Genomic DNA, 22578 nt, shown 5'->3' with positions numbered 1-22578 from the left:
TTTTTAAATATAGAATGTGTCACAAATTTGCATGTCATCGTTGGTGGGGGGTGGAGCACGCTAATCTTCTATCATTCTAATTTTAATATATGTGCTGCCAAAAAGACCACCGGGACTTTTTTTGAAATAACCAAAATGCTATCTAGGTACCCTTCTAGCCCTAACTTCCAGTTTTAGGAATAGATGCATGAAATCCTAATAAATTGTAAAAGCTAGAGTAATCATAAGGGCAAAATATTTGGATTCAACAGCATATCTTACACACTTGGTAATGTTATGATATAACTTATGTTGTAAGTTACAAGATTTCGTGGTGTAGTGATAATCTAGTTAGGATAACCAATGCCTTCCCAATACAGGCAGTTACAGTTATGACAACCAGTGCCTTCCTGATGTAATTACATGGAACATTAAACCTAACATTTATCCTTTTTATAGCAAGACCCTTTTGTCAATGATAATACTTGGTTTTCATCTTTAAACTTTGGTATTCCTTTTTTTTTCCAACAAAATAAATAACTCTCAGTTATACCATGTGAGGTTTAATCACACATCCTAGGTTGTTTTGTTTTGTTTGTTTTTCTAGCTACAAAGCACATCAGCCCATATATGAATATAACCATTAAAGATAAGTAATTTCAAAACAGGCAATGCTAAAAAGTAGGTGAGGGACATTTCCATGGACTCACTGACCTGAAACCTAACACACTGTATCGAGCAGATCTGCAGCCCAAGGTGACAGCGAATCTAACAAGAACCCTTTCTTATAAGTAGCTTACGTGTTCCTCTAATTCATGTCATAAAAACCAGAAAGAAATCTCCAAACATGTGGGGTGAAAGACAAATCTCTCAGCTTAACACAGGAGGGAAACACTGCACATTCACATCTAATTAACAAAAAGTCGTTTTTTCAAAAGTTAAAGGTGGAAATTTTTGCGATTTAATCCCAAATTTTATTAGCAAACTCTAATGATTATCCTGATTGCAATTAATAAAAGCTCCCAAACAGGTCAACTCATTTAAGTGCTATCTGTAATCATTTGGATTTTAACATGATGGTTATTACTTATTACCCTGAAACCAAGCCGCGCAATGAGATATTGATTACTTTTAACCTTTAGATCCAAGGATTCAAGAAAGGTCAGAGGAGGGGAATACTACACCTTTCTTGGCTGGCAAACGTATTGCCTTCAGGAGAATTCAAATGATTCCCATTGGCCAAGTAGATCCAAGATTAGTTTATTCTCTGGGCTGACAAGAAATGATGATGCTTTTCAAAATCACATCCAGCATGTATTTAGTGAAGTGTTACATATATATAACCAGTGGCCTCAAGATGTGCTTCACATCGCAGCAACTCTCAGGCTGTTAACCCTTGAACAAGTTTTGTTCATGGAAGCATCTTTGTTGGGATGAGATCCTAAATGTAGTGGCTTTAATTGGAATAAACTCATCTCATTAAATTCTCTTGTGGGTTCCAAAAGGCTGAACACAATCTCTGGCCACTGCTGACCACTAGCATTTCTTTGGGTTTTCTTTTTTCCATGACAACATTTAGAAATATTTTTCGCATTTGGGCCACCGAAAAGCAAGGAGTTCTTGGTGGGGTCCAGCAGAATTACGGGCAAGGGAAACATAACTGTTATGTGTTAGATTAATTTGCAGAACACTTGGCATTATTACTGCCAAGTCGTCAAATTGTTCCAAGTTGTTCCGGAAGGTTGTTATTAATAGTATGTTTTCTGAGGAAAGTTCTGTCTACTTTTGGAACTGCATTTCTGTTGCCAAGGAAACTCCTTTAAGCACAGTTTTCTAGGAGCACACTGCTGCTTTTGTTTGCCAGTGTCCTATTCATATCATCTAAGTAAGCGTTTTACATGCTCCAGCCTTCAGTCCCAAATGTTGAAGTTTTAGCCCATTTAAGTTGCTTTTTCAAACACAGCTTATGCCTGCTATGATTTCCCTCTTTCTCTCCCCCCTTTTCTCTCTCCCTCTCTATCCACAGCGCCTCTCTCCCCGCCTTCTTCCCACTCTCCCTCCAACACGCCCCACTCTTACTATTCAAGGTTTATTTTTTAAAACAGTTGCATTAGGGGAGATAGTTTTCACGAGTTTTTGATAAATTAACTTCAATTTGAATAATAATTCCATAGGTTGTAGCATTAGTCCTTCAAGTGTTAATTATCTTTTCACTTTAAAATTAATGTAGTCATTTCCTCCTGACTCCTCTACCCCATTTATTGAAGTGCTGAGGAAAACATGTCATTGAGTCCTGAGCCAGCCCTGTTGTTGTGATTAAGCGTGGTCACATGGCCCATCTCTGCCAAAAGGAGGGCCCTGAGAAAAGGTGACAAAGACAGTGATTTCCTGTCAGCAAAGAGTACGACAGGGCTGTCTAGAAGTGATGCAAATGAGGGGAACTTTCCCCACGGCTTGTTTGATCCACTCTAGGCCAAAGCAGGCCAGGCCAGGCAGAGAGGGAGCCGCACAATACAGCAGAGGCAGTCCCGAGAGCCAACGCACCTTCCGGACAGTAGCTCACCCACCAGAGACAAAAACTGCTGGCGGCCCTTCCCTTCCTTGCCCCTCTGCACACAGAGCCAACTATTTCTTGGCCTACTATTCTCTTAACATCCTTCTTTTTTTTTCCTCTTTCCCCTCTTAAAAAAGTGATTCAAATAGGAATTATAAGCGCCAGCAAAAACAGCATTTCCTATATTGTTCAGAAAGCACATCCGTCTACTTTTTCTTCTAAGCATTTTCAGGATGAGTTTTGTCCTCTCTCAAGAAAGAAAAGAAAAAGATCTACAGTTGTCTTCATAGCAAACCCAGATTCACCAAAGCTCACATTAAGATGACAATTATCTAGGACTTTGTAGCTTTAATAAACACGGAACAACAAATTCCTTTCTAAAGAGCAGTGGAGGCAGCCTGGATTTTCCTATTCTGATCACTTTTAAAATGACTAATGTTATTTGAAATATTATAATGATTTTAAGCATATTCTTCTTATCTTAATGGAGTTTTAATCTAACATACAATTAAGCTCTACAATTAATCTACTGAGAAAGAGGTAAAAAATTATCATTAGGTTCTTGTGCCTGATATATCTGGTACATTTTTACCTTGACTGCTTCAATAACTAGTAATTTGCTTCATTTTGGTACTGAAATTCCAACCTAAGGCCTAATTAGCAGAATTTAATTTTCTTAAAAGATTTATTTATTTAAGAGAGAGAGACAGAGACAGAGAAAAAACCAGTGGTGGGAGGGGAGGGAGCGGGAGAGAAATCTCAAGTAGACTCTCTGCTGAGCGTGGGGCCAGATAAGGGGCTCAATCCCGGAACCCTGAGATCATGACTTGAGTCAAAAACAAGTCAGATGCTTAACCGACTGAGCCACCCAGGCACCCCCAGAATATAGAATTTTTTGACACATACTTTTGTTCTGTACACCAACATGTAAAAATTCTTTTTTTTTAAAGGGAATGGATTTTCTTCTATTTTAAGCCCAGCTACTACAACCTGGACTATGAACCACCCTAGTATTACAATTTTAGGAGCTTAGGTTCAGTCATAAAGGTATCATACTACAGCTGAAATTATTCTGATCAATCTGGTACAGAACAAAAAAAAATGAACTGTTGCAGAGGGTTGATATTTGTGAATTTATAGAATACAGGGGTAGCAGGATTAATCTGTTTTCTGTGATGGTTCATAGCCATGACAACATCATTTTGGCATCAATAGTTATAAAATAACAAGTCAACTATGCCCCATTTTTCTTTTTACACTGTGCTTCATATTCCCCAGAATTTCTAATCCTACTCCATACTCATTTCTTTTAAAAAGTTATAATGCTTATCTTTTAATACACACCCGAATTCTCTAAAAGTGACAATTTTCTCCTTTAAAATGTATCTCTTTCTCTTATCTTTTTTTTCCCTAAAACAATTCTTCTTTCAGTGTTTAGTTCTCTTTTTATTTGTTTGGATTTTATTTTTTTAGAATTTTCTTATTTGTTCATCCACCCATGATCTTAGTTTACTCTTTTTGTTTTGTTTTAGATTACTCATTTTTGTTTGGTTAGTTGTGTATTAACTAATTTCCACTGTTTTTCTTTCTCTTCAAGGTGATAGTTCTCCCTCACTTTCCCAATACCCTCTTCTTTTCTTTTTTTTATTTTAAAGATTTTATTTATTTATTTCACAGAGAGAGAAATCACAAGTAAGCAGAGAGGCAGGCAGAGAGAGAGGGAGAAGCAGAGAGAGAAATCACAAGAAAGCAGAGAGGCAGGTAGAGAGAAGCAGGCAAGTAAGCAGAGAGGCAGGTAGAGAGAGAGGGAGAAGCAGGCTGCCCGCTGAACAGAGAGCCTGATGCAGGGCTCGATCCCAGGACCCTGAGATCATGACCTGAGCTGAAGGCAGAGGCTTAACTCACTGAGCCACCCAGGAGCCCCAGCTTCTTCTTTTCAAGTATGTAATATTGATGTCTTCTCTTATTAATCTCACCTGGCCAAACTATCGTTGAAGAAGAGCTGTGTTCAAAGTCTGTAAATGTTATCTGGCAACAGAGTTAAAGAAAAACAATTCACTTGTTAAAAAGATTATGTTTAGGGGCGCCTGGGTGGCTCAGTGGGTTAAGCTTCTGCCTTCGGCTCAGGTCATGATCCCAGAGTCCTGGGATCAAGCCCCGCATCTGGCTCTCTGCTCAGCAGGGAGTCTGCTTCCCCACCCCCCACCCCTCGTCTGCCTGCCTCTCTGCCTACTTGTGATTTCTGTCAAATAAATAAATAAAATCTTAAAAAAAAGTATTATGTTTAGAAACTTACTTATAAGAAATATTGTGGTTAAACATTTCACTACCATGCCATTCTAATCCCTTACATTAAAAAAAAAAAAAATTCCTAACAGAAAGTGTTTTCATATCTAAGTATCAAAACAAACTTAATTTCTTCAAAGGAAGTGTAATATTTTTTTCTCAGGGAAAATGTAAATTTTGCAATTAAGTGCATTTCCTTCTTTGCTTTTACTACCAGGAAATCCAAAGTGAAATTTTAGTATCTTTAGTAAGTGCATAGGACCATACAGTCTAAATGCCTATATATTAACTCTTCTCACTGAAAGAGACTAGTCTACGTTTATTTTCCCCAGTTCTGATTTATACTTATGTGTTAAAAATATTTTTAAGGGTTTCTTGTGAATTCTTATAAGCAACCTCAAATCCAGAGCAGAGTTAAAAAATCTGTTTAGTGAGCACTGGATTATGCAAAATGGGCAGTCCTTTTCCATTTACACAGCAGACATATTTGTTTAATACTTATACCAACAGGGGCACCTGAGTGGCCCAGTGGGTTAAGCCTCTGCTTTCAGCTCAGGTCATGATCTCAGGGTCCTGGGATCGAGCCCCGCATCAGGCTTTCTGCTCAGCAGGGAGCCTGCTTCCTCCTCTCTCTCTGCCTGCCTCTCTGCCTACTCGTGATCTCTGTCTGTCAAATAAATAAAATCTTTAAAGAAAAAATACTTATACCAACAGAGAAAGATAGAGGACACTTGCATTTTTCCCATAAAAGCAGAACTATATGAGAGTAGCTAGTCCTCAAAATGAAATATAAAATCTCCTGTGTAAATTCCTTGAAAGTATAAAGGCCTTAGTTAAAATGGGTACTAATGTTACATAATCTTTCAGCTGTAAGCATTATTTTAGTCCCTTAGAAATCATATAAGTTAATACTTTGTTGATGAGGAGCAGCTAAGCCATCCTCTCAAGGAACAAATCTATAAATACGGTGCTTTCGTGAGCTTCCTACTCTCTGAAAACAGCTCTTGTTCAAGTATAACAATAATTGCCAGAATGCAACTTTTGAATGTGGCCCTTGAAATTAACCCTTGGACTCTGGAAGCCCATACCAATCCAGGCTCACTAAGGGCTCTGTTGTCTGGGCTTTGTAGGTGGCAGAGAATGGGCAGTGCTCTGTGGCAAGGGAAGGAGCCCCTGACCGCGCACAGCCTCACAGCACTCCCTAGTCAGCTGTGTCTGCCACCGAGGGCAGGACAGCAACAAGCAGCAGCCTGAGCTCCAGCCTCTCCGATCTCGATGATGCTTCTAGGTCACTCAGTCTATAAAATTCACAGGATGGGGGAGGAGATGTCTTGAGCTTCCCTAAGCCCAAGAATAATGCCACCTTTGATCTGTAGAAATGAAAAAAAATGGAGCTTTTCCTTTGCAAGTGGGTTTTAAATATTTCTCCATTAATAGTTAATGCACATGCAGACCGGCAGAGTGACAGCTCCCCATGATTATGAATTCCGGCTTCGTAACTCCAGTCCAAATAGGAGCTGAACTTTCAAAATCACGGTGGTTACTTTTGACAAATTAAATTGTCCTACTTAGGAAGGTAGGAGGAATGAAGAAAAAGAAAGTGAGAGAGTGGGAGCAAATTCTCCTTGGAGGTGATTCTCAGATTGAGGAAGAAAAAACAAGAAAGAACTACTTTTGTGTTTTCTAGGCTGACAATACTGCCAGTGTTTATTAGAAAAAAGCTATAGAAGGTCCCTGCTCAGAGGTTGGGCAAGTGGGCCAGACAAAGACGGGAGAATGAAAGACACTGGCAGGATGGCTCACTGTCTCAAAATAAGGAAGAAAATATTTTTGAGGGAGTGGTCATTTTTAAATAAGAATCAAGTTGCTCTTAAGACCCTGCTGTTGAAAGTTAATTAGAAAGAAAATGGTCTTAAATTTCTAAAGAACAGAAAATAACAAGAAATGGTTTAAACAGAAAATTCTACTTTGTTGTCCTTCATAATGCTAGGATTCTAAATTATGTCAGGTGGTGTCAATGTATTCTTTGCCCGTTAAATCTAATTCTTTTCCTTTAAGAAGTCCCTATGGTATTTTGCTGGCTTGGGGTAACCAACATATCACAACAGGTGTCCAGCCCAGGAGCTCTGCTGAATGAATAATCGAAGGTATTTATCTGGAGTTACATATCTAGGGGTTAAGGACAGACGATTTTCTGGCAGAGACTAGAGTATAAAATAAATAGGGAAAGTCAGGCAAGTAGTGCCTGGTGTGGAAAAGGCTTAAAAACTCTTCACTCTTGTTAACTACCATCTTAGTAGGCTTTCTCTAAACCAACATTTCCAAATGTGGACTTTGGGGAATCACCCTAAGTCTGTGTAGTACATGTCACAAGTCGGGATCTGGGTGGGCATGACTATCTACTCCAGGAAAGGAGCCGAATGATGAAATACAGAGAGGCCCCCAAGGAGAGGAGAGAAAAGGTTTTGAATTCTACTGTAACAAGAATCATGCTTGGTCTATGGCCACTGGGATTTTACCATCACTCAGGTGAAGGTCTCTCTGAAAGCTTTCACTTTTGTTCTTTATGATAATATCAGCAATCATGAACTTCATTCTCACCCTTCGTTTTTTGGTATATGTGCTGCTGAACGAAGTGAGCACTCATCCTTGACTTTTGAACTCAACAACTGTTATATTCAGTATCAGCTATGTAAGGTGTTTTGCTTAACAATGTATAAAATCCAAGAGCAAGGCATTTTTCTTAGTGTTATAGAAGCATTTTAAGAAAGGAAGATGATGTACATAGGTTGAGCTGGACTGGAGTGCCGTGGTATGGGTTGGGCATCCTGTTGAATGGTCTTGAAGACTAGGAAATGTGAATAGTAAATGCCCCACAGGGGAAGGGTGAGAATGAAGTTCATGATTGCTGATATTATAAAAAATATATTATATTTATATTATATATATATATATATCATATATATATGATAGTATAAAAAAGAATGGTTTTGTCCCAAATGTCAGTGGTGCCCTTGATGAAAAATGCTGATAGAGCACTGGTATCTTTCAGGGACAACAAATTTAAAGATTAAAGTTTCAAATGGTATTGAAAGCAGAGGAAGGCCTGGGGACCAACTGAGAAGCGCTATTACTCTGGGGTCTCTGTGATCCATAGGCTCAAAACCCTCCTCCCCCAGGTCATCAGTTCAGTTGATTTCTGAAAAGGCACATTGATTGGAACAGAGGAATGGGACATGGAAAATGTTGACCTAACCTGAGAATCCCTGAGGATTCTAGATGAAGACCTGAAATTAATTTTCCTCCACCAATTTTTCTAATTCGGGATCCACCCTAAGTTCTCAATGACTCCTTACTCAATATCCTCAGATTGCTCTGGAGGTTCCTAAACCTCTGGAATAATGTGGGGGCTTGTGTAAAGGAAGACTCTACAGATCTGTAGCATTTGCCCTTGGTGTATAGCTCAATCTTTAATTTTGCTTATAAGCCAAATGCAAAGTTAGGGCCAGTCTCATGAACTTAGCTGCGTTAACATCTCAGAGCAAAAAGATGATGACAGGACGTGAGTCACAAATAAAGAACCCCAGTATGGAAAATGTTTGGGAAAATGCTATAATCCAAGAGTGTGAGTGGGTGGAATAATGGCCTTCATTATACCAGAATGGGAATTCTCAGGCAGAGCACTTATAAGGAAACCACAAGAAAAAAAAGACTGATTTCCTATTAATTGTGATGTAAATTATATGGATGTGATTTTGACAAAGAATAGCACTACTGCTGAAAAAAAAGTTGTGGTTTATGTGCAAAATGCAAAATGCATCAAGAAGAAAAGAAATCTTATTTGGCATCATGAGTGCAATAACATCTGAGATAATGGCTTATGGTTAGTTAATTTTTGTATTATTTTTTTCCTGTTTGGTTCAATTTTTAATGCTTATTGGGAATGAAACTAATATTTTTCTATCAATAAATTGATAAGATTAATGGGCATTTTTCATACATAATTCTTGATCCTGACATGAAATGTGAACTCACCTTGCTTTGTTTACATTAGCTAAAGACTGTTATTCCAGACATGTTATGCTAGAAGATATACTGGGTAGGTTTGTTGTTAATGTGGATGGCTACCCATCCAGGAAATGGCTAGTAGTCAACAAACTCGATTAATGTTGGGTAGAATTCTTTCAGGAATAAAATATCACCATTTGCTGACTCCTTGGGGAGCTTATATCTTCTCTTAACCAAGATGATTCTCAGGGGACACTAATTAAAGTCAACCCGACCCTTGAAAAGTATAAATAAACTTCTCTCTTTAGAGAAGGTAAAAGTTAAAATAACATATTTAGGAAAGGTAACTTAAAATGATAAAAAATGAGGAAGAAAGGAGACAACTTTTACTTGACCTTGAATGTACTTCTTATTCTACAAGAAATTTTTAAAAGCTAGAGGGTAGTTGTTTCTTGTCATTATACTGTTGCTGATTCTGTGGTTAGTTATTAATTTTATTTTTTATGATTCACAATCTGCTCTTTGAAATATGCCATATGCTCAAAGCAATTCAAGGATGACAACTGTCAGAATTACTCCAATAAAAATTGCCTAAATGAGGAAGATTTACTGCAATCTGATATTTCAGTGGAAAGTCCCTCTATCCTCCCCGACAGCTTTTGCAGACGCTGTGAATCTTGCAACCATTTTTTCAGTCAAAATCATATAGCTGTTTTGTAAGAACTTCTAAGACTATTTAAGTAGAATTGGTAAAACATATTAAGCTAAGGGTGAATTAGCAGACACGGAAAAACAATATAGATAGTTATTAGATGGATTGCCTGCAATCAATATGTAAGTTCCAAGCCAGTTTTCTTAAATCACACACAAATGTATTGAGTTGATATGACAACGTCTGCTCTGTGTATCACTAATAAACATTAAATTGAACAATCCCTGTACCCTGGAAGTAGCAAGTCAAACTGGAGGCAAATTTCTTTTTTTCTCTGGAAAGATCTAAGGGGTGGATAGAATCCACCTGAGTGCTCCAATGAAAACACATTTTGTTAAATGTTACCAGTCCATTTATCCTTCATTTTGTTTCAGTCTATTTATTAATGCGGTTTCATTTATTGCTATTCATCTTGGAGATAAATCTTTGTCCTTCTATAGAATTACACCAAATAGAATGTGATAAAGGGAACTTTCTTGCAATTATGATGTCGGTGCAGCCTGTCAGCACACAAGGGATGGAAATGAGTTTGGGGACAGGGAAGGGAATTCTAATAGACACCATGATACATACAATGAACGCAAAGATATCCTGAGAGAGAGAGAGACTTGTCAGGCTAATCAGATCTTCCACAGCAAGGTAAAGGCAAGAAGGGTAGCTCTAACCTTGTAAAGATGCTGCTGCTGCTCCTCTGACATCATCAGGTCGTGGCTGTCCATCACGAGGGACTCCATGTCAATCAGCCAATCCCAGAGCTCCTGATATTCCGAATCAAAGTCCAGAAGCCTGAAGATAAGGCACAAAATGTATTATGCATAAATACAGTGTAGTTGTTAAAATCTCATATTAGAATAATATATTCTTGAAAACCCATGATGTTCCTAGGTGATACCTGTGAAAAGAGAAGGGAAAAATTCTCGGTGTGGTTATGCAGTGGGCAAAATAGAAACTCAAGCCTCTGACATAGCATTTCTTAGATTTTGAAAACATAACATGTTATTCCAGGGCTCATACCTGAGATGTATCAAGACTATTTCCATTCGCTAACCCTTTTTGAGGATTTACAGCACTTGAACAAAATGACTACTACTATGTCCTTGGAAGAGAGCACTGCCATATTTAACTGAGAAATGAAGGGTCAGGGCCTTGTGAAAGGAACAGGGTCCAGAATTTTGGGTCAGAATAGCACCATCAAAATTCAAACCTCTTTCTTTCCCACTAGATTTTCATAGATGTCGCATCTGAAATACATTTATGATTAAGAATACTAATTCAAGGGGCGCCTGTGTGGTTCAGTGGGCTAAAGCCTCTGCCTTTGGCTCTGGTCATGATCTCAGGGTCCTGGGATCAAGCCCCACATCAGGCTCTCTGCCCAAAAGGGAGCCTGCTTCCTCCTCTCTCTCTCTCTCTCTCTCTCTCTCTGCCTGCTTCTCTGCCTACTTGTGATCTCTGTCTGTGAAATAAATAAATAAAATCTTAAAAAAAAAAAAAACTAATTCAACTAATTTCTCTACAACCATCACAATTTATTATCCAATCTGAAATATCATTTTCCCCGGGAAATGACTCAATCATTTATTTGTCCCTCTGCTGTCTATCTGCCTATCTCTGCAAACATATATCCTACATTTATTGTCATGGATGAGTAGCCAGCATTTCAGCTTAACACTCAGAGATAGGCTTGAGTGACTCTGGTAAGCCGGTGAGAACCAGGGGCAGATCCAGTATTAGACAGGTGTTCCCCACAGACGTGTAGGAAACAAAGGTAAGGACAGGAAGTCAAAACAATGAATCTTTGAATAGCCAGCAATCATTAAAATTCAAAGGAGGATCACTATGGTTTTCAACAAAATAAATCATTAGAATAAGGAGCTTAAAAGGATTAATGTGATTCTCTATTGAAAGCCTGGTGAATAAGTAAAGCCCAGATTCTTCTAAAACACTGTGATCAGAAAATGAAAGTGCAGGATGAAAAACTATGACTTTGTCCTTCCCCCCAAAATCATCTCCCTAAAAGAAACCACATCCTTGCCAAACTGTAACAGAGCAAAACCCTATCAGGACCAGCAAAGCAGCAGACTCAAGTATGAATCTGGATTTATCAAGTGAGTATCTTTACTACCTTGTTCCTGTCTCTATACATTAAATGGCTACTTTCCACAAAAATGAACATTCACTTTTCATCATTTAATTTAATCTTAATCGATCTGTCAAAGAAAACTGAAGGTGTGTCTGGTGACCGAGGAGACTAGATCTAGAACAGCTTGTTTTATTTTAATTATCTTACCATAATTACAAAGATTACTGATGAAGACCATAAGCACCCAGCGGCAAGGATTGTCACTGGCTGACATGTAGGATTGACGTTTAACTGAATGCTGATGTTGGATACCGGTGATGTGACCAAAAGCTTCAGAAAGGCTCTGGTGGCCTAGAGCAGGGTTTCTCAGATTTAATGTGCACATGACAGAGATGAGGATTTTGTTGAAATGCAGGTCCTGATTCAGTAATTTTAGGGTGGGGCCTGAGATTCTGCATTCAGGCCTCGCTTTGAATAGCAAGGAATTCCAGCAAACACGAGAAATCTGAACTAGTATCCCATTTCAAAATACTAAAAAACAAACAAAACCACTGTAACAGGGACAAACCACCAAGCTTTGTTTATTAACTCTGAGCGACTAATAAGGAATGACTAACAAGGATTTGCTCACAGGACATGGACAATCATTTAGAAATACCACCTGAATTACAGTCATCATTTCTCTCTCCTTGCACCCTCCCACATTTTAGCCATAAAGACAGGAGAAAGTCGGGGGTGGGTGGGTGTGCACTTGGGTGACTGAGTCAGTTAAACGTCTGCCTGCAGCTCTGGTCATGATCCCAGGGTCCTGGCATGGACCCCCATGTTGTGCCCATGCTCAGTGGGGAGCCTGCCTCTCCTCTCCCTCTGCCATTCCTCCTGCTTGTAGTCTCTGGCTCTCCCTATCTCTCTGTCAAATGAATAAATAAAAATTTTTTAAAAAGGGAAATGTCACCCCCCAAATTAAGGAAGTATGATTCTGGGGAATAGTAAAAATTGCAAAGGAGAAATAAAGGGAAAAGCTCACCCTTTCCATAACAGTGGATTTAAATAAGACAGAAATAAAGGCAAGAGGGGCTCCCGCTAAGATGTGGATCCTTCCCTATCTTGGACTAAGACTGGGAAAGGAGGTATGTGAGACAGGTTGAAAGGAAAGTCAAAAGCACCAGGATGTCAGCTCCATTTACTGCTTGGAAGTCTGGGAAGAGACTTCACCATCACCTGGAGTGGGAACACTACAATCAGAGAACTTTGGTCAGGACTCCCTTTGCTACCTGTTCTTTTATCCTCTGGATGAGGACACTGTTCTCTCACTCCCCACCCGACCCTCCCCCACCAAGAGGTTTCTAGGAGTTCACCCGGTGAATCTGACAGAGGTGCTGCCATGGCAACAAAGGCACACTGACTCCAAGGAGAGGCGGGGGGGCCTCTGAAGTCAGATCTCAGAGAGTTGGCAGGGTTGAGATGAGGCTTATTCAGCAGAAATACCTCCTGACCAAGCCAAGAGATAACAACATAGCCACAGGCCCCTGTGGGGATCAACTTTGGAATACCTAGGGCAAAATCCATTCAAACGAAACCAGACAGCCCCTACCCAAGGGCCTTGGTGAGCCCAGGGAAACTCATCACACCTCAGAATCACAAGGTCACATAAACCCAGATGCCATCTTAGAAAAAAGAAGGGAGAGAAATAAATCTGAAAAACAACATTGACCCCAAGAGGTAGCTCCCCAATGATGATGTTAATTTATTAGGAGACGCTATAAGCATTGTGTTAAAGAGCTGGGCCTTTGATCTTGAAGCAAGCTTTTCCCTTGTTTACCAAGAAATTATGTGCTTAGGATGTCTCATAAAAACTATCAGTCAGCAAGGAGAATAAAGGGGCCTGTTTTCCTCTTTCATATGTGCATGAAGAAAAGAAATTTTGATTAGGACCAAACAATTCAAGGGTAAGAAATGAATTTATCTTCCATTTCTAGTGCTCAGCATAGCACCTGGTGAACGATGATGAGTGAAGGTAGATACTGAAGCCACAAACCTTTAGTTGGGCAAGAGTGACTTCAGAAGAGCAGCATGTGGCAGAGACAATAGGATCTCCTCCCCCGATGCCAATAACAGCACAACCCGTGCCACAGAAAGGCTTGGTCCCTCCTTCTGAAGGTGAGGTTTTGCCTTCAAGTCCATGATAATGATGCATTTCTTACTTACAGATTATGTGCAGTAGCTTCTCAATTGAGGTGAGTTCTCCCCTCTCCATTCCTCCTACATCTTCCCCTTTTCTACACTGAAAATTAAGGAGACTGAAATAAACCAAACATACATTACATGGTAAAATACTCAGAACCATGACATCTTTTCACTGGCTCTTAACCATACCTTTCTATCTACGGAGCTTTATGATTCCCTTTAGCAAGGGCCTTGGAACAAAAACCCATTTCTTCTAGTTAAATGTACCTCAACTTTCTTCTCAGAGAGTCTACACAGAAGACCCACAAGAGGCAAATGAACCTAACACAGATGCTCCCCCTTTCTTCAGTCTAGTCTATTTTCATTTTAGCCAAGAATATGTAAGCTTGAGTTTGTTAGCTACAGTAAATGCTTTGGTTTTATATTTTGCTTCATTAGTATAGAATCGACAGTAGTGTTTTCCAAACAACAATTCTCATAAGGTCCTAATACTGAAGACAAAAACATTTCTTTTAAGCATTTGTGCCTAATTTCAGATTCTTGGCCACGTGTTAATTCCCAGCTTAGAAAAGACCTCAGAACTTTCCAAATTTAGTGAAATCAAATATGTAACTTCGTAGCAAATCACAAACAAATTACTAGAATTTCTTTCTTGATTCTTCAAAAGCTTCTGAAATGAATGAAATTAAGTGTGTTCATTATTTCAGGAAAATTCTTAGGTAAGAAAGTAGCTTACTTTCTTATGTTTATGTTACCTGCAAAGGTGTGTGAAGTGTTTTTCAAGTAATTTTGTGCAAGACGGTGTCTTCCAGGCAAAGTGCCAGGTACTATACAGGAAAACAGAGAGGATCAGAGATGAGTGAATTTATCAAGGGTAGCTAGAACTAGTTAACAGTTTTATATCCCTTTGAGGAATATGCTGATTCTATCAATTGAATTCAGAACGAGGTTCTTTTCTTGAATTCATGGTGACAAGGTCCTAGTCTCTCTTTTTAGAAGAGAGAGAGAGGCAGCTGAAATTGTGGCAGGTGGCTCACAATCTTATAAGGGATATAAATATGGGAACTACTCTTTTGGAGGGATTTTCCTCATAAAATTTTCTGTCGTGTTTCGATTTGTGTTAATTCCTCCACTCAAATATGTAATCTATTCGCTATTAAAAGATCTCAAAGCATAACTTTTCAGTAGCCTATGAATCTGTTATATTCTTTATGAAAATGTTACAAAGCAAACTCATAAATACTCTAGGAAAGTGTTATAAAGCAAACACATCACCAAAATGGTTTTCTTTTGGATTCTTCTCCTTTAAATTGCCATATACTCGATCTGAAATGGGTTCACAATAAAAGAGTTGGACACTGTTGTAGGTATAATATTCCCATTTTAGGAGATTGAAAGCTTATGCATGTGATGAGGAGAAACAGCCTTCTAACTCAAAGTCCATTTTCATTAGATAAGTGCAGAATTATGAACATGTTTAACTCACAGAGAATTTAACAGAGATGTAGACAAGACTATGGAGAAATAAATGTGCAAATTTTTCTTTAATGTTTATTTCTAAGTTTGGGTTAACTAGTTTGGGTAAATTGACAAAAAAAATTCCCAAAATCCTGTCTGCCATTTTACTCTGCTTTCTCAAGGTTACAAAAAGATTCTAGGGCTTTTCACCGCAGAAATAAAATACTAACAAGCTTATTCAGTATCATTTTTCTGCAGATTGGATAGCAATACATTATTTGTAAGGCTAGCATAGTTTAAGAAATAATCCTTCCTCTAAACCCTGATGGGAGTTATGTTTGACTAGCTAAGTGTTTGAATACATAAATGCATTCAGCCTTTGGTATTTAAAGTGAGCATCATTAACTCAACATTTCAACTTAAACTTTGCTTAAAAGATAAAGTTTCACCCAAGTGAAATCAATGGAAGGTGTGTGTGAATATATGAGGTTTCAGCTTGGCCCACTGAGGAATTTTGATTAAAACAGACAACCAAATGAAGAAATCATCAAAATAGAGCAATTATTGGTTGAAGAAAAGATAACACTAAAAAGTCCTGGCAGTTTTTCTACTAAGTCTGAGTCATATATATTTGGGAGCTAAATTTAAGACTCCATCTTTCATATGCTTAATGGTTCATTTCACACAAACATATCCAAAAACACAGAACTGATTCCTGAAATACCAGCTTCTGTATAGTGGGACTTCTATTAAATGATCCAATTTTCCTAGCTTCTTTAGCATATTGATTCTTTCCCCATATATTCACTAAGTGTTCACTGTTAACATTATTTGCTCAAGGAAGTTTGCCTCTGTTTTTCAAAAAAGACACTAAAGGTAGTGGTAACAAAATCTTGTACAAATATGGTTTAAGAATTTTACTGAAGTAAAATACTAATCACAGATCCAAATTTCCCGTCACCCTTTACTCCATGTGGCATGTAAGCACAGAAGGGAGATGGAACAGGGGCACCTGCCCCACTCATAGTATCATTAAAGAATAAAATTCAGCTTTCTAGACATGGAATCTGATATGCACAGTTGCATGTAGAATCCCTTTCCACTCTAAACATATTAAAGTGTGGACACTAATTTACTATTTTGAATGAAAATTCATGAGCAACTTCCTCAAGAGAAAAGCAGCCTGCCTTTGCCATTAATAAATAAAAAGGAATATGGAGTTCTTTCCCGCAGTAATTTTCTCAACTCTCATATATGCCCACATACATGTGAAAATGCCTGAGAAAAAGAAAATCAACCCTACAAATTTGTTAATGACTGGCCCCACTTTCTCATGGACTCACGGGTGGCCTGTCCATAAACAGTGGTTACTGTGACAAAAGCCATGGGGCAGAACAAAATTCTAACCTCCGAGGTTAGAAAATATCAATTAGAAATATCGCCGCAGACTTCTGGGTGTATTGGGAGGCTTCTGTGAGGCTGTCAGGAAGTCAGACCCTTATCTAAATTCCCAGATAAACACACTGGACCAAGTTCTAGCCAAAGAGCTGGAAACATTCTGAAGAATTTAGAATTGGTAGTGATTCAGACACAAATGGAGGGACACTACAAAGCAAGAGATGATGTCATTTAAAGAGAAGAAAAGAATAAATATTCCCATGTTATCCTCTGTGTGTTAGAGGGGACTAGATCTACACATGCTGTTGGCACAGTGGGGTGAACTGGGCAGCCTACCCTTTTGTCAAAGGACTACCCCACCCTAGGCCTCACTGGTTCTCAAAGATTTAGTAGGCAATAAAGAGTATTTACTCCTAGGGTTCAGGGAAGAAGTAAATAATCTGGAAATTACTCTCTGCCACTTAATCTCTAACAATAGGCTGGCAGCAGAATTAATATGGAGAGCCCACCTAGAATGATCTCCATCACCGAGGCCGACCTGCCCAGAGAGTGTTATGCTCAGACTACAGGGTTTTAGTTACTTGTAGAACTGCTTTTACTGAATTATGCTTTGACATCATTTCTTCAACCTACATTTACAAATTGCTCTGGGAATTTCATTTCTCTTGTATGGATGTAGTATCACAGAAGCCTGTCTTCTTAAAGAACTACCAGAGAAACTCCTCAGGTCTCAGTGGCATAAGAAGCTGTGCTTCCCTCGATATATATTATTTTTAATCTTAGGACACCATGAATTTTATGATGGAGGAGACTTTTTTTTTCTTTTCTTTAGTATGGAAAATTGAGAGCCAAATTACAACCCTTCTTGAGGACATGCGGAGAATACGCATTTGTTTGTTTTCTTACACACATTTTACTTTTGCTTAACTTATTTCAGTCAAATATTTATCTTATTTTATTGTAAATAGTTTGGTAAGTTGACTCAAATCCTTTGTGAAGAAGATGGGGGAATGAATAAAGGAATAAATTTTAACAAGAAGAGTTAAGCTCTGCCCATTACAACGAGGTAGATTAACTCTGTCTTTGGTACCCTCTAATTGTCCCTGCTAGCATCTCTCTGCCTCTTCAGTGGGCCTCATCAATTCTCCAAAGCACTACAAAAATTAACATGGAAGGGAGATACAAATAAGTATCTTTCTTAGTTGACTTATTTTATTTTTTTAAAGAATTTATTTATTTATGTGACACAGAGAGAGAGATCACAAGTAGGCAGAGAGGCAGGCAGAGAGAGAGGGGGAAGCAGGCTCCCCGCTGAGCAGAGGGCCCGATGCGGGGCTCGATCCCAGGACCCTGAGATCATGACCTGAGCTGAAGGCAGAGGCTTAACCCACTGAGCCACCCAGGCGCCCCAGTAGTTGATTTATTTTTAACATGGAAGTAATAGTTCCCCAGAAAGTACGCTTCTGCCTCTCTGGTTTGCCCTTTGCTGGATCCTGGCACAGATGGCATTAGATCACTGAAGTGGAAGACTGTTCAGGTCTAAAATTAGTTTAATGTATTTGCGCATTAAAAGGGTATAATATCATGACTCCAATGAGTACATTTCTACCAGTGAGATTTTTTGTTTTTAGCTCAGAAAGACCTATTCTAATAATTGCATAATACCCAGAATATCAGTCACCCAGAAGGTAGCCACACACTTCTTGCTCCTTTTGACTGCATGATGTATTGTGATCTGAGTATTTAATAACAGCAGAGTACAAAAGATGGAGCAAAAACAAAACAAAACAAAAAAATAAAAAAACAAACCACAGAATGCACACCGATCAGCTATTCAGTAGATTGAGACAGGACAAGAGTCAGAGGAAGAAAGTGGAAATTCATGGTGTAAGTAAAGTTTCTTTGGGTTGCCTAGTGATTGGTCTGTGAGTGCATTACCAACGTTAGCACAAATAAGAGATAGTACTCCATTTTATGGCTGGTGTGTACCAAAAAGAAGACATTTTATGTAGCAATGTTCCCGAAACACCCACTGAGCACAAATTCAAAATGGTCATTCTGTGTGAGGGAAAGAGTGTGAGTAGGCATCTATGTTCGTCTATCTGCAGAAGCCGTATTACTGGCACGGTCTCAACAGAAAGTGAGGACGATCACCCTGCAGCAGTAAAATCCAGGGTGATTATATCCCTTCTCAGGTGGTTAAAATCATTCAGTGTATCTTACTGCTTAATTAATTTAGAGAATCAAATTTGATCTTTAATCAAACAATAGTTTAAATAGTGATGTATTTGTTTTCATTTGTCAAAATCATTTCCCTTTGGTGATGCTTTATAGATATCTGTGCGTGTTTTTTCATAGCAATACAGAGATGCTTCCTTTTCTGAAGGAAAATGGCCTCATCCTTTCTGCCAAACTTAACCTTTCATCCATATAAAGTCCATTTACTTCAGCCTCTTGTGCTTGGGAATTACCTATATATCCTGTTTGTATTTGGGAGTAAAATTTACACCAAAACCTTGTGTGATGAGGAGTGGATTACTTGTATATTCTCAGATACAGGGCATAGGTCTTGACTATGTCTCCATCTGCAGACATTGCCCGAGTTTCCCTATCGCCAGAGGAAGCCTGGCATATGACCAATGAGACTGAGGTATCTTCTAGAACTTTATCACAGGAGTAGAAGTCCCTAAGAACTCCTGTTCCCAGGAAGCAGAGTCAAAAAAGAGTTCCATGCCCCTCTGCTTCAACAACATCAAATGGTTATTTATAGTAGCCCTCAATACACACATAGTCTCACACATACATAGCCTCCCTACAAAGTTAGTCTTGTAGCTGAAATCCTCACCTTCCTTCTACCTGACCTTTTTCTAATAGCTAATATCTGTGCACCTTTTACGAGAGCTCAGATATTCCCTCCCATCATAAATCTCCCCGGTCAAGGCACCTGGGTGTCTCAGTGGGTTAAGCCTCTGCCTTCAGCTCAGGTCATGATCTCAGGGTCCTGGGATTGAGCCCCACATCGGGCTCTCTGCTCAGTGGGGAGCCTGCTTCTCCCTCCCTCTGCCTGCCTCTCTGCCTACTTGTGACCTCTCTCTGTCAAATAAATAAATAAAATCTTTAAAAAAAAAAAATCTCCCTGATTAGGCAGACCTCCTAGGTACCCCCATAGTACACTCTACCTTGAATTTTACTGTTTCATAAGAATGTATCTGAGTGTCTTTGTCTTTCTCCCTCATGAGACCAAGGACTACAGAGATTTAAGTTTTTTGTATCTTTTCTATTCCTAGCATCTCATACCACTCCCTGCAACATAGTTTCTCAAAGTATATTTCATTAACTAATTTTTATATATCTATTACATTACAAGTATTTTAGGTATTTTCTTTTCAATTATTGTATTTCTGTGAGACAAAAGTATATGGAGTAGGGTGTAATAGGTGAAGGGGATTAAGCACAAACTTCCAGTTATAAAATTAGTAAGACACAGAGATGAAAAGTAGAGCATATGGAATATGGTCAGCCATATTGTAATAACACTGTATGGTGACAGACAGTAACTACACTTATGGTGAGCACTGCTCAATGTATGGAATTGCTGAATCACTACATTATGCACCTGAAACCAATATAGCATTATATGTCAACTATACATTGGTAATAAAAAATTAATAAAAAATTTAAGAATACGAAGTAGGCTGGGATAACTATTCCCATTTTACAGACAGAGATATTGCCTTTTGAGGAAGTTAAGTGTCCCAATCAAGTTACACAGCTAAAAAGCAGCGAAATGCCAACCTGAACTCCAGTCTCTAATTTTTAATCTAGGAGATACTCTCTCCTCCTCTCTCTGCGTGCCTCTCTGCCTACTTGTGATCTCTGTCAAATAAATTAAAAAAAAAAAACTTAAAAAAAATTAGACTAGAGGGATTTAATGAGTATCTCTAAAGGTTAAAATCATTTGTGTCACTGGAAGCTATCTGAGGAGTCCTAATTCACTCTAATATCTAGGATCCCAAGCTTTTACCTGAACTTTGAGACAGAAAATAACAGGTGACTATAATCCTAAATTCCTGCCAATCAAGATACCACCTGGAATTCTCAATGATGGAACTTTTATTTTGGAAGACTTGTTTAATATAGCAGGAAAGATTCCAACTGAAATCAAAATGTTCAGATTACCCATACTTTTTTCAAACAAACATTCCTTAAAGATAATGTCATGTCCATCTGGGTGGAGGAGTACTTTACCATAATGTAAGTTCCACCTCTCAAAGCCTCTGCTACCCCAGAGTTACCACACTGTCCTCGTTCATGGTTGAGGAGCCCCAAACATTCCTGAGCTCTAGACCTGCTCTCTGGGCATTTACACTTGGATGTTCCACAGACCATCTAAAGAGCCATGTCTCGAACACTCAGCTTCTTTCCTCCACTCCTGTTCTTCCTTTTTCTTCCCCACCTCAGTGAGTGATATGTCCTTCTATCTGTCAAAGGGCACAAGCCCAAATCATGGAAATCCATTCTTCAATTCCCCCTCATTTAATGGTCCCTACACACGTGGTGGCCAAAGCCTGTCTTCAACTTTCTTCTTTCAGTTTCCATTGGAAACTTGGAGCTTCCATTGTTATAATCCTAGCTCAGGTCCTATTTCTAACTTGAATGACTGGAATAGCATCTTAATGGAGCAATGCCTACTCTTGTTCATGCCAATCTATTCTCCACACCACTGATGGAATATTGTTTCAAAACTGACATGCCGGGCAGTCTTCACTGGCTCTACAAGTTTGTACACACTGCTAACTCCATAGGAAGCATTCTCATGGTCACTTCTGGCCATGAGGCATATTCCATGACACTTCTGGAAGGTCTTCCTGATTTACATCCATCTGCCACACACTCCGTCCCATTGTCTACGCATCCCCGGTACAGCCTGCACGTAACAGTTGTTCAACAAATATTCAATGTTAAATGACGCAAAGGTCATTTGAATCTAAATCCTCCTATTTTCTTTCTCCTCCCTGAACTAGGAATTAGAACATGAGAATGGCTCCTTTCTCTCTCTTTCTCATTCTCCTCATCTGATGGGTCATCAATTCTTTCTGGCTTTAGTTCCAATTCAATCTCCACATTCTCAATTAATTTCTAAATTAAAATCTTCACTGACTAAAGCAGTGTTTCTCAAACAGCAGCATCATAATCACCTGGAGGGCTCATTAAACAAAGGTTGCTGGTCCCCAGCTCTAGACTTTCCAATTTAGTAGGTCTGGAGTGGGACTAAGAATTGGCATTTCTAACAAATTCCCAGGAAATACTGATACTGCTGGTTCAAAGAACACACTTTGAAAACCACTAGTGCAAAGGTTCTCAACTGGAAGTGGGCATTAGAACACATTTATATCTTGGCTCGTGCCTGTCTATTGAATCAAAATTTTCAGTGGGGTGGGGTAGGCAGGCATTTCTTAGCTTAAAGGTGCCTCAGGTGATTCTGATGCACGCACTACCCTGGTCAAGAACCATGAATTCAATAATTAACTCCAGGAGCAGGACTTCACCTTCTTCACAAGCCTTGTTTTTGACACACACCCAACTTTCCATTCTGCTTTATGGTCAGATGGAAGCAGCGGGCAGCTGATTATTCCAGACCTTTGCTCCCTTTCTCTGAGCCCCAGATCACTTTGAGCTACTCATTTACACATCCATTCATTGACTGAGCATCTAGCACACACCAAGCACCAGAAGCAGGGCAGAGTGTGGAGAGCATGACATACACAGCTTGGCCTCATGGAGCCCACCCTCTTCCTCCGAGCACCCCTAGCACCCCCTGCTTCCCCTTATCTCTCATTTCCCAGGTAAATACTGGCTTACTGCCACACTTTTTTGCTAGACTGTAAGGCAGGGACCATTGTCTGTCTTTGGGGG

The 22578-nt window shown here is 39.1% G+C and overlaps 1 protein-coding gene across 3 annotated transcripts in view; it reads right to left on the bottom strand.

Annotated features, from left to right (window-relative positions):
- Positions 1–22578, bottom strand: part of LOC116861945 (A-kinase anchor protein 6) — a 416895-nt gene that overhangs the window by 103226 nt on the left and 291091 nt on the right. For all 3 annotated transcript variants that reach the window (XM_032848880.1, XM_032848882.1, XM_032848881.1), the window contains exon 9: positions 10205–10325. In XM_032848880.1, coding sequence (XP_032704771.1) covers positions 10205–10325 — 121 coding nt within the window. The remainder of the gene's footprint in view (positions 1–10204; positions 10326–22578) is intronic.

The sequence above is a fragment of the Lontra canadensis genome, unplaced genomic scaffold (assembly GCF_010015895.1).
Source record: "Lontra canadensis isolate GAN:19392208 unplaced genomic scaffold, GSC_riverotter_1.0 scaffold213, whole genome shotgun sequence".
NCBI lineage: Eukaryota > Metazoa > Chordata > Mammalia > Carnivora > Mustelidae > Lontra > Lontra canadensis.
The sequence above is the reverse complement of the archived record's forward strand: the minus strand, read 5'-3'. Positions and strand labels throughout refer to the sequence as shown.